The sequence below is a fragment of the Macrotis lagotis genome, chromosome 1 (assembly GCF_037893015.1).
Source record: "Macrotis lagotis isolate mMagLag1 chromosome 1, bilby.v1.9.chrom.fasta, whole genome shotgun sequence".
NCBI lineage: Eukaryota > Metazoa > Chordata > Mammalia > Peramelemorphia > Peramelidae > Macrotis > Macrotis lagotis.
The window spans coordinates 251354612-251367169 of NC_133658.1; the positions used below are offsets into that span (position 1 = coordinate 251354612).

At 37.5% G+C, this 12558-nt stretch overlaps 1 protein-coding gene across 3 annotated transcripts in view; it reads left to right on the top strand.

Annotated features, from left to right (window-relative positions):
* ARFGEF2 (ARF guanine nucleotide exchange factor 2) overlaps window positions 1-12558 on the top strand; it is a 141060-nt gene that overhangs the window by 103084 nt on the left and 25418 nt on the right. For all 3 annotated transcript variants that reach the window (XM_074210197.1, XM_074210198.1, XM_074210199.1), the window contains exons 21-25: window positions 159-317; window positions 678-825; window positions 2178-2277; window positions 4510-4550; window positions 4655-4824. In XM_074210197.1, coding sequence (XP_074066298.1) covers window positions 159-317; window positions 678-825; window positions 2178-2277; window positions 4510-4550; window positions 4655-4824 — 618 coding nt within the window. The remainder of the gene's footprint in view (window positions 1-158; window positions 318-677; window positions 826-2177; window positions 2278-4509; window positions 4551-4654; window positions 4825-12558) is intronic.

The following is a 12558-nucleotide window of genomic DNA, read 5'->3' on the forward strand; positions in this document are numbered from 1 at the left end:
GACATGAATGAAAATTCATGACCGAAGAACAACAATTGTCTTCACTGCCATTCTTGCTTCTCGACTTTAGTCTCTGACATATCATCTGTGCTTAGATACTAATTGATTTACTGAATGATTGAAGGTTGATTAACTTTCTTCTCTCCTTCCATTTTTAGCTGGAACGAGATGCTTACGTCCAAGCACTTGCACGTTTCTCCCTGTTGACAGCTAGCTCCAGTATTACAGAGATGAAACAGAAAAACATTGATACCATCAAGACACTTATTACAGTAGCTCATACTGATGGCAATTACCTTGGAAACTCCTGGCATGAGGTAGGTTTTTTGGCATTATAGTACACCTCCTGACATTTCTCTATATTTAAGTAGCCTAAAACTATGTTTGGTCTTCTGTTCTCTTAGGAATATTGTCTGTCTGCCTTCTTGCCTATACTTTTAAAAACTAGCATTTCCCAAACTAATTTGGTCACAGAACACTCACAGCTTAAAGTATATCAGCAGGTGCATCCCTCTTTATCTCATACCATTTTGGCCTCACCATTCTAATTCTTTTGATAAACATATTTATTTCTGTCCTGAGAGGGGAATTATAAAATGTTTTCTTGCAGAATAAAAGGACTTTATTTCAAACTTTTAACATTATGATTCTCTACTGGGTACTCTTGTTTTGGGTAGATCTTGAAATGTATTAGCCAACTGGAGCTTGCTCAACTGATAGGAACTGGGGTGAAGACTCGCTACTTGTCTGGATCTGGACGTGAAAGAGAGAGTAGTCTGAAGGGCTACACATCAGCTGGAGAAGAGTTCATGGGCCTGGGATTAGGTAACATGATAAGCCTGACAACTTGTGGATGTACATTTGCAATTGAAGCAAGATAAATATTTATCATTTTGCCAGTGCTGTCATGATTTGTTTCTCATGATACTTGATAGTGCTGCTTTCAACTACCTTGATCATGATTGACTGTTGAGTATATCTTATCTTTTAAAAATCAGCAAAATAAGTTATTTATTCTATTTGCTAAATTGGGAAAAGTTATATTTTCTTCATGCCCAAAGTGACATTGGGTGTTAGAAACACTTTTAATTTTTATCTCAGGAGGACCATACAGTATCTATTGATACTTTGATTTGGGGGATTCTAACTCATTTGACTTTCTGCTTTAGTAATTTATAGGTGTGTCTTAGTTAAGTCCAATTATCTTTACAATGATTGGCAATAAGTATACCTGAAATTGAAGTATGGAAGAAGGAGATTGGCTTTTCTTTATAAAGTAGAAGTACTTCTTAGAATATGAGGTCCTAAATGATAACCAGAGTTGTTCAGTCTAATTATTACAAGTTTACTCAACTTTTTCATGAATCAGACATAATCGGGATGTGTGTGTGACCCAAGAATGAGGTGGGGTAGTCATGAAATGACTTTTAGCATACCTGAGAGAATCCTCACATGCAATTAATTTGAATTAACTAGCATGAAAAGAGGTAGAGTAGAACCTGTCACTTGTAATGGTCCCCAGATGAGTGTTAGCATATATTTCTTTTTTTTTTAGATTTTTTTTTTTCAAGGGAATGGGGTTAAGTGGCTTGCCCAAGGCCACACAGTTAGGTAATTATTAAGTATCTGAGGCAAGATTTGAACTCAGGTACTCCTGACTCCAAGGCCAGTGCTCTATCCACTGCGCCACCTAGCCGACCCCATGTTAGCATATATTTCATTAATTTCTTTGTGTTTGGGGCCAAAGGGGTATTTTAAAGAGTTATGTATTTGGGAGTAAAGGGATAAGGAATGGACCTCTACTATCATTGGGAAAAGGAAGCTCCCTCTGCTGAAGCAGGGTGGCCCCCTTCTCTAAAATGTCTAGTTTGAGGGAGTTGAGTGACTGAGGACCTGCCCATTCAAAGATAGGATCTGACTCAGGCTATGTCTTTGTTCACAGCTTCATGCTGCCTCCCTTAATTCACTTCAAGGCAGGGGGTCTTTCTTAGTTTTTTTAGATAACCAAATGATATTTTTCCTATGGTTATAGTGAAATAAGTTTATAATGCCTTAGCACAAAATCAAGAAGATAACAACTTATCTCACATAGAATTTACGTGTGTGTGTGTGTGTGTGTGTATGTGTGTGTGTATAAAATAATACACACACATACACACATATTTGTCATTTTTCAGGTAACTTAGTTGGTGGTGGAGTGGACAAAAGACAGATGGCCAGCATTCAGGAATCAGTTGGTGAGACAAGCTCTCAAAGTGTGGTCGTGGCAGTGGACAGGTAATGCTTTTCTCTTCTAATAAGACTTAAAAGATAGTTTGGGGGGGGTTGGCTAGGTGGCGCAGTGGCGCAGTGGATAGAGCACTGCCCCTGGAATCAGGAGTACTTGAGTTCAAATCTGACCTCAGACACTTAATAATTACCTAGCTGTGTGGCCTTGGGCAAGCCATTTAACCACATTGCCTTGCAAAAAAAAGATAGTTGGGATTATTTCCCCATGGGAGGATGTTCTTTTAGGAAAGAGAAGCCTCTGCTGATCAGGAAACTGGAATCATATAAGCCAGGGCTGTCCAACCTTATTTTTTAAAGTTTTTTATTAAAACAATGGATGATATATTTTGATTTTGCCATTTTAGTGAGAGCTCTGTGGTAACTCAGCTTTGTTTACTAAAACATTTAGTTTTGCCTCATTTGGATAGCACTGATATAAACTAATGAATAATCCCAACTCTGTATGACAGACTACTATTAAAACTAATTTATATTTCCTGAGAATAAACATTCACTCCTAGTACCTCTGTTTGGCATATAGCATATGAGGAAACTGAAGCTCAGGCAGAAGAAATGATTGGCCTTGTGGTTCCCAAGCTAGTTGACTCCCAGCTGTAATTTGTACCAGAGTTTTTGGCTCCCAAGGCCAGTGTTCTTTCTTTTGTGCCATCCTGTGCATGCAGTGTGGCACCAAAAGAACCAGCCTTGTAAGGATCTTGCTTTACAGAGCACCCAAGTTATCTCTCTTTATTTGATAAGTCTTGAGAGGCAACTAAGGCTTAACTGGATAATGAGGAGGTGACAGGGTCAAAAATAATAGTTTCTCATTCTTTTCCCCAAACTATAAATATTTATGTTGCAAATTTTGTCTCTCAGCTCAATCTTTTTTTGGGGGGGGGGGGTTACAGTTTAGAAAATTTTACACTTAAATCCATGACAAAGTAGACATGATTCTATCTCTTTGCAAACATGCATGACCCACCATTATTTTAAGGTGTACACTGAACAATAAATGACTCAGTCACTATTTGAGCAACACTGCCCAGTGTAGGTTATATACCCTTTCCTCATTTGTAAAATAAAGAGTTTTTGATTATATCAAAAGTTCTTCACCTAGGAATAGATTTCAATGAAAAGATGAACTTTGATGAGGGAAAATAACATACATCTTTATTTTAATTATCTTCTGTTTTCTTTTGGAATTCTATGTATATTTTATGCATTTAAAATATTCTGAGAAGGGGGTTCTATATTGCCAAAAAGAGTCTTTCACACAAAAAAGAATTAAGAGCTCATGAACTAATGAACTGTATATATCCTTCTCATAGCTAAATTTATGACCTGATAATTTGACTTAGAGGCTCATAGGATTTAGAGCTAAAAAGATCTTTAGAACTTATTAAATCTGACCTCATTATTTTACAAAGGGAAACAGATTTGGAATGGGCAAATTATTTGACCAAGGGGCGGCTAGGTGGTGCAGTGGGTAAAGTACCGGGCCTGGAGTCAGGAGTACCTGGGTTCAATCCGGTCTCAGACACTTAATAATTACCTAGCTGTGTGGCGTTGGGCAAGCCACTTAACCCCATTTGCCTTGCAAAAAAAATAATAATAATTTGACCTAGCTCCTATAGGTAATAAGTGACAGAACTAGGTTTTGAACCTTGGTCCTCTGAATCCAAACAGCTTTCTTTCCACTACCCTCAAGAGTTGGTATGGAGCAGACAGATATATCTGAAACACTTTATAGTCATTTGGTGAATGTCCTACTGTGTACATGTAGATAAACTTCCATCCTTTTTTTGGCTTATTTTATTCATAGCACTTATTCACTAATCTATATCGAATGCCAAAGTCTAAGTAATAATAATTTCAAGGTTCCTTTTGAAACTCTCCTTCCCTTTTATCATGCTTAATGTTACCACTTATTCTTCCATCTTCTAGAGTTTTCATTTTCCCTTTACGGTTACACGCATGGGAGTTTGGAAAGCTATTCTTTCACCCTTTTGCTGCCTTTTTACTTTTCTTATAAGTAGTCAGTTTTTACTTATAAGCATTCCTCATCAACTAATTTTAATCATCTTTCTATTTTATATCTGTCTTGTATTATAATTCATGAATAAGGTAGTTACAGTTTAGCTGTTGTTCCACATCCAATCCTCACAAATTCTCTTTTTTAAAAATTGTGTAAGTCACAGAAAATAAAACAGAATTTTAATATATATTTAATTGAATCCACAGAATATTTACTGGATCTACTAGACTAGATGGAAATGCAATAGGTATGTATATTTGACTTCCTAGAAAACTTATGAGTGCTTCTAGTTTGAAAGTACCTGAAAAGTACTAGCTTAGTTATTTATTTCTGGATAATCTTTGCCTATAGTTGACTTTGTCCGTTGGCTGTGCGCTGTGTCCATGGATGAGCTGGCTTCACCTCATCATCCACGAATGTTCAGCTTGCAGAAAATTGTGGAAATTTCATACTATAATATGAATAGAATTAGATTGCAGTGGTCACGGATATGGCAAGTGATTGGAGATCATTTTAATAAGGTAAGTTTTCAAACCTGGAAATAATCCCTGTCCATTTTCTGAATATCATTTAAAAATTACCTAGCATCAGGCTTATCTAAATTTTAGGTATATTTCCACATTTTTGTTAAGTAATGACCTAACAGGTTTCTAGTACTAACACCCTATTTCATTGAATAATTTTGTCTCAAGTGAATTGAAACTCTAATTGTATCAAAAATATTATGAGAAACCCTTCTTTTTCAGGAATTCAAACAGCCAGAACGTTCATATAATCAATGTTTTGATATGAATGTGTGTTTGTATGGGCTGTTTGATATATTAATTTTGGTGGCAAAGGACAACAGATCCAGAGGTACCATTTTATATGTAGGAAATTCTTGCATGGAAACTGCCTCCTCTGATCAGATTAGCAGTTCATCTATTGCTTAGTCTTAGAAAGTTACCTGAGAGATTAGATTAGATTATCAACCCATGATAATACAGTCATTTTGTGTTTGGAGTAAGATTGGAACCCACATCTTCCTTCTTCCAAGACTGGCTTTCTGTTTATAATGCTATAAACTTTTTATTGTAATCATATTACAATTATTACATGTATATTACCATTATATTACAATGTATTATAATGACTGAACTTCTGCTACTACTACTTTTCTCTGGTCATCCTGATTTTGAAATGAAACATCTTTGTCTTATCTCTAGATATTTTCAACTAGTTATCAAGTCCAGTTACTTCTTCCTTTGTCAAATATATCCACTATTCCCACCCTCTTCTAAACTCTTCATTTCTCAGATGAATGATTGCAATAAGATATCTGGTCTTCCTGTTTCCACACCATCCTGTATCTATCACCAGTCTAATTTGTTGGCAGTTCCCCTTTAAAATCTCTGTTTTTGTTTCATTGTTATACTTGGTGATCTTAAAGAATTATAATATCTAAGAATATCTATCCTGAACAAAAATCCCCTCAAAGATGCCCCTGAGAGATGTAACCTCTGCTTGAAGACCTCCATTGGTTGGGAAACTCCCTTTCTACAAAAGTAGTGCAGTTTATTTTTGGACAACTTTCATTACTGAGAAAGGTTTCCTTATGTCTACTTTAATCTGCCCCTTTTCAGCTTCACTCTGTTGCTTCTAGGTCTGCCCCTGGGGCTAAGTAATTACTCAGCAACCATTTATTAAGTGCTGCTCATGTGTGAGGTGGTATAATAAGCACTGTGGATATAAGTGAAGAGTGAACATCTTGTCTTGAAGAGCTCACATTTTGATAGAGAAACAACATATACACATAGGAAGAGTATAAAACACTGTATCCTCCAGAAGGACTTCTTCCATGATGCCATCCAGATCTTTAGAACCTCTACTAGAGAGGCATATGGAGAGGAGATTTTTAGGACCTGACTCCAAGATGAAGAAGCAGTAGAGGGATGGGCAGCCCTCTCTTTGCTTAGCAAATGTGTAGAGTAGGTTTTCCAAGGATCCACATTAAGGTAGCTGTGAAGAAATGTTTAGCATGTTGAATGAAAAAGGAGTCAAAACTATTTCAATTTGCTAGATAAATAGGCCAACACAATATATTTACTTAGATGCATTTGTGATTCCGTCATTGTAGAGGCTCTTTCCAAGACTACAGACTACAGTTCATCCTTACTTGCCTTTCCTGGGCCAGTCTTGTCCACATTCCCATAAATTTAAAGCAATAGGACCACCTGGTATAATGGGTTGCATAGAGGACTTTCCTGTTTTCCATTGACATTGTAAGGATGTCAATATGGTATATATAGGCTATCCATCAGTCATCCCTTGTTTTTTCTAGGTCTTGTTATATATATATTAAAATATATTACATATAATATATGGTTATATTAAATAACTAAATATGTAAAAAATATATATTATATATTAAAAAGTATATATATATATATATGAAATCTCAGCTAATAGATGAGGGAGACATGACTGGAATCAATTCCTGTAAAATAAGTTTTGGGGATTTAAATAAACCAAACATGAAACATGCATATTAGGATCACTGTAAGTAAAATTTTCGGAGATAGCTGTTATCTTGTCTATATCTAGATTTGGGTCATGAAAATCATCTTATTGTGTCTATCATTGTTGTTGTATTTGTTATTAACAGTACATGTCACTTCAAACTTTCTGATACTATTCCATAATCATAATGTCAGAATCTTAAAAGGGTATATATTCCTAGAGCTAGAAGAGACCTCAGAGCCCATTTCCACTATTTTATAGTATTCCACAGGATTGATGTGATGTACCTAAGGTGACACAGGTAATAGTAGTTATTTGAGGTGAGAGTTGAACCCATATTCTTTGACTTCAAAGTCAGTAATTTTTCCATTATACCACACTGCTTTGACACTAAAAAAAAAGTTTTTTAAAAACATGTAAGAATTTTTTTCTCCAGAATATTTTTGTAGCAGTGAAACCTATAAATAAAACGAAAAACCTTTCTCTGAACAGGGAAGAGGAGCAATAGCAAGGCCTGGAGACCTAGTAGTTGAGATTAGTAAGGTCACCCAAGCCCAGATGGCAAATGGTGTATTAATCAATCCTTAAGAGAAATGAGGGGGGGTTGAAGAGAGAAATGAGAATCTCAGTTTGTGAAACAAACTGATGACAGCAGTGACCTTGGTCTAGAAACAACAAATTAATGATTGAAATGACCTTTCCCTAAAATGGAAAAGTGAATCTATTTCAAAGTTTTGAAAGTGATAAATTAATCTTAAAGTAGAAGAAGCAAGAAGCATGTGTACATGCTTTGGAGGACAAAAGACAGATTTAAACACTAATGAGGAAACTGACTAAAGAGTCTGAAAGAGAGCTAACACATCAACAACAAACTACTACACAATGAGAAAATATCCCTTTAGTGAGATTGGCATACAAGTGCATATTGCTCAATTCAGTAAGGTAATGCAAGTCAAAAACAACTCTGAGGTTCTTCTTCATGTCCACAGAGATGCCAAAAACAATGAAATTAGTCAGTGTTGGAAAGACAGATGCACTGATTTTATAACTAAGATTTAGCCAATTTAGCCATATTGAAAACAAATTGGAATTATGAGAAATAAGTTACTAAAAAGTATCTATATCCTTTGCTAGGTAGAGACACGTCAGGTACATCAGTGGAAAAAAAAACACAGCTTCATTTATCTCAAAATATTTATAGCACTTTTTGTTATACCAAAGAGTCTGGAAACAAAAGTGCATACTTACTGTTTCAGAGAAAGCATATTCTTATTGTCCTAGATGAAACAAATATGATGACTACAGAGAAACAAAGAATGACACAAACTGAACTAGCTTAAATCAGTTACCCATTATGTATTTATTAAGCCCTTACTATATGATAGGCCCTGTGCTAAGCAGCAGCAATACAAAAATAAAAACAAAACCCCTCGATACTGTGAAATTACTGTAATCAACCCTGGATTCATAGAGGAGCTATAATATAGCTCCCTCCCTTCTTTGTAGAGGGTGCCCTGGGACTGGGAGGCTACTATGTGGAATGCCACACTTCTGCCATGTTAAGGAAATTTACTATACTGGTCTCTTTTATTCTGCACTATAAAGAATAATTGGGGGGGCAGAGCCAAGATGGTGACATGAAGGGAGCTCTCTGATAAAAACTCATAAACTAAGGACTCTAACTAAACTTTCGAGGGACAGAACCCACAAAGGGACCCAGTGAGGCAGTTCTCCTACTCAAGGTAACCTGGAAAAGAGCAGAAAGGCTCTGCTCCCCAGGGTTGGAGGGGTGGTCCACCAGAGCCAAAGAACTTCAGCCTCCCCAAGGCAGCCCCAGGGCGCTGGGAGCTGCGGCTCATAGCAGCGGGGGAGTCTCCTGAGCTGCACCCCAGGGAGCACCAGCACAAAGTGGGGGAACAGCACTGGACGTCTGCCAGAGCAAGCACGTGGAGCCCAGCCCTCAGGGCACACAGCAAGCAGCATGGTCTTTCCCCAGCCCTGATCCAGGAAACAGAAGCAAGCAGAGCTGGTAAGCAGGAGCCCCCAGGGCATGAGCCCATTGAGCTGAGGGAGGGGAGTGAAGAGAGAGAGACTTCAGAGCTCCTGTCCTCTGCCCCTGGAACAGGACTCTGGGGCTCTGACCACATTCAGATCCTGATCACAGTCTAGGCCCCCACCATAGAACAGCAGGCCCCCTCCCACCTCAGCCCCGTGGCAGAGGGGGGCGTTTATGTTCATTCACTGACTAGGAGGGAGGACAGAACCTCACACACTGAGACCCTTGTGGGAGTGTCCCAAAAGCTCAGGAAGCACCCCAAAAAAACAGGCTTAGGCTGGGAAAATGAACAAGCAAAGAAATAAGAGGAAGACCATTGAGAAATATTTTGCAAATGAGCCCAAGAAGGATCAAAATACTCAGTCTGAAGATGAGGAAGCACAAGCTCCTACATCTAAAGACTCCAAGAAAAACAGAAATTGGGCTCAGGCTATGATAGAGCTCAAAAAAGACTTTGAAATCAAATGAGGGAGTTGGAAGAAAATCTGGGAAAAGAAAGGAGAGAGATGCAGGAAAAACATGAAAATGAAGTCAGCAGCTTAGTCAAGGAAATCCAAAAAAATGCTGAAGAAAATAGCATGCTAAAAAACAGCTTAGGTCAAATGGTTAAAACAGTTCAAAAAGTTATTGAGGAGAAGAATGCTTTAAAAAGCAAAATTGGCCAGATGGAAAAAGAGATAAGAAAACTCTCTGAGGAGAATAAATCCTTCAGACAAAGAATAGAATTCAGGGAGATTGATGAATTTACCAGAAATCAGGAATCAATACTTCAAAACCAAAAAAATGAAAAATTAGAAGAAAATGTGAAATATCTCATTGAAAAAACAACTGATATGGAAAACAGACTTAGGAAAGATAATTTGAAAATTATTGGAATACCTGAAAGTCATGATCAGGAAAAGAGCCTTAACATCATTTTCAAAGAATTACTACAGGAAAATTGCCCTGACATTCTAGAAACAGAGGGCAAAATAGAAATGGAGAGAATCCACCGATCCCCCTGAGAAAGAGATCCCAAAAAACCAACCCCTAGGAATATTATAGCCAAGTTCCAGAACTCCCAAGTCAAAGAGAAAATATTACAAGCAGCCAAAAGGACACAGTTCAAATATCATGGAGCTGCAGTCAGGATCAGTCAGGACTTAGCAGCATCTACATTGGAAGCTCCTAGGGCTTGGAATACAATATACCGGAAGGCAAGAGAGCTTAGAATGCAGCCAAGAATGAACTACCCAGCAAGGCTGAATGTCCTTTTCCAGGGGAAAAAGATGGACTTTCAATGAACCAGGAGAATTTCAAAGGTTCCTTTTGGAATGGCCAGAGCTGAAAAGAAGGTTTGATCTTCAGATACAGGACTCAGGTGAAGCATGGAGATTGGAGGAGAGGGGGGAAATATGAGGGACTTAATGAGGATGAACTGCATGTATAGAAAAATGATACTGATAATATTCATATGAACCATCTCAGTTAATAGAGCAGGTAGAGGGAGCTTTTATAGTTGAAGCACAGAAGAAAGCTGAATTTGAAGATACAATATGGTGTAAAAATGGAGTCAATAGGAAAAAAAGGGAAATGGAAAGGGAGAATGAAAAAGGAGAGGGGGAATAGTCCAAGATATTTCACATAATATGATTTTTTTTTATTACAATGAGCTATTGCAATGATATGGAAGGGGGGAGGCAAGGGGGAATGAGGGAACCTTTGCTCTCATCAGAGATGGCTAGGAGAGGAAACAGCATATATACTCAATGGGGTATAGACATCTGGAGTAAGAAGGAGGGGGGAGCAGGGGGAAGGGGTGGGGATGTGAATAAAGGAGGAGAGGATGGACCATGGGGGGACAGTGTTCAGATATAACACATTTTCTTTTTTACTTCTTGCAAGGGGCTGGGATTGGAAGGCCTGCCCAGGACCATGGGGCCAGGTGGATTCTGGGCCTAAGGGGTGGTATGGGGGCTCAGGGCTTCTTGGCCCCAGGACCAGGGATCTGTCTGCTGTGCCACTCAGCGACCCTACAGCAGAGTCAGAGTGAAAGGAGAGAGAAAATACAGTACGTGGTAGTGGAGAAATAAGAAAGGAGGGAGTTTCGATCAGCAATGGCAACGTTGGAAAAATATGGAAGTAACTTTTCCGATGGACTTACCATAAAGAATGCGATCCACCCATGACAGAGTTGGTGTGGGAACAAAGACTGAAGCACATTTTTTGTTATTATTATTTGGGGGAGGGTGCAGGGCAAGTGGGGCTTGGGTGGCCTGCCTGGGGCCACATAGCAGGGTGATCTTTGGGTGTCTGAGGCCGGATTCGGACCCAGGTACTCCTAGCTCAAGGGCCAATGCTCTGTCTGCCACCCAGCCACCCCTACTATTATTACTATTTTATTTTATTTTGGGTCTTTTTTCTTTTTTCTTTCTTTTTGGTTTTTGCAGGGCAGTGGGGATCGGGTGGCTTGCATGTCACATGGCTGGGTGATTATTGGGTTTACAAGGCTGGATATGGACTCCGGTGCTCATGGCTCCAGGGCTGGTGCTTCGTCCATTGCGCCACCTGGCCAAACCTACAATTATTACTGTTATTTTTTTTTTAATTTTAATTTTTTTTTCTCCCCTTTACTTTTTCGCCCAAGCAAGTCTATCTATATTCATGGGGGGAGGGGTATTTTCATCTATAATTTCTTGTAATTGTCAATTCTAAAACCTTAAATCATACTTTTTTATTTTATTTTCTTGCCTCAGAGGTTCTTTTTCACAAATTATATTTTTATATTTGTCTAATTTAGGTCTCTAAACCTTGGTTTTGTCTCTATAGCCCTTTTCTTGAATTTAATTGTCTTCAGCAACTTTACATGTAAATTGTCAGTCTGGTCTATATTCATCTGTTTGGTCCATAGCGACAAGCTTAAAAGAAAAATCAGACAGATCTTGCCTAATATCACAAAACTTCTATTGTAACTTAACTTTTCATATTATTGCTTATCTATGATATTTATAAAATTGTTTTTATAGAATTATACCTTGTAATTTTATTATGCTTGGTATTTTATATTTGATGTTCTAATTAATGGCATTAGATATTTTGCCTGTTTCTATCTTCTTAATATCCATTTATAATAATAATAATAATAATAATAATAATAATAATAATAATAATAATAATACCATTTTTCTGGATATTTTAATTCTAAATGTGATTAAAGGTAGCTTAGGTAGTATAGTAGATAGAATGTCTTAAACTCAGTAAGACTTGAATTTTAATCCTACCTCAGATTCTTAATAGCTGTGTGACCATGTCACATAATTTCTCTCAATCTCATTTGTAAAGTAGTGATGATAATAATAGTATCTACCATAAGGTTGTTGTGAGGATCATATGAGTTGATTTCTGCATTTAAATTACTATATAAGTACTAGTTATTTTCATTTTTATTATCTGTTTCACTGCAGTTAAATTGCTACAACACAAATTTTCATGCTGTAATATAATCTGGAAAAAATGTAACTGACCTGTGAGCTTAAATCTCATAATAAATTGAACTATGATCAAAATAAATGTTTAAAAAGGCGTGATATGTTGTATATATTCTGTTTCTTTGAGTTTCTGTGCTCTGTATTGTGCCTGTCATGTGGGCAAATGTGAAAAAAATCTTTAAATCTTAGGGCCTTCTTTGAGCCCAAAGGACTACTTGATTCTTAGACTTCCA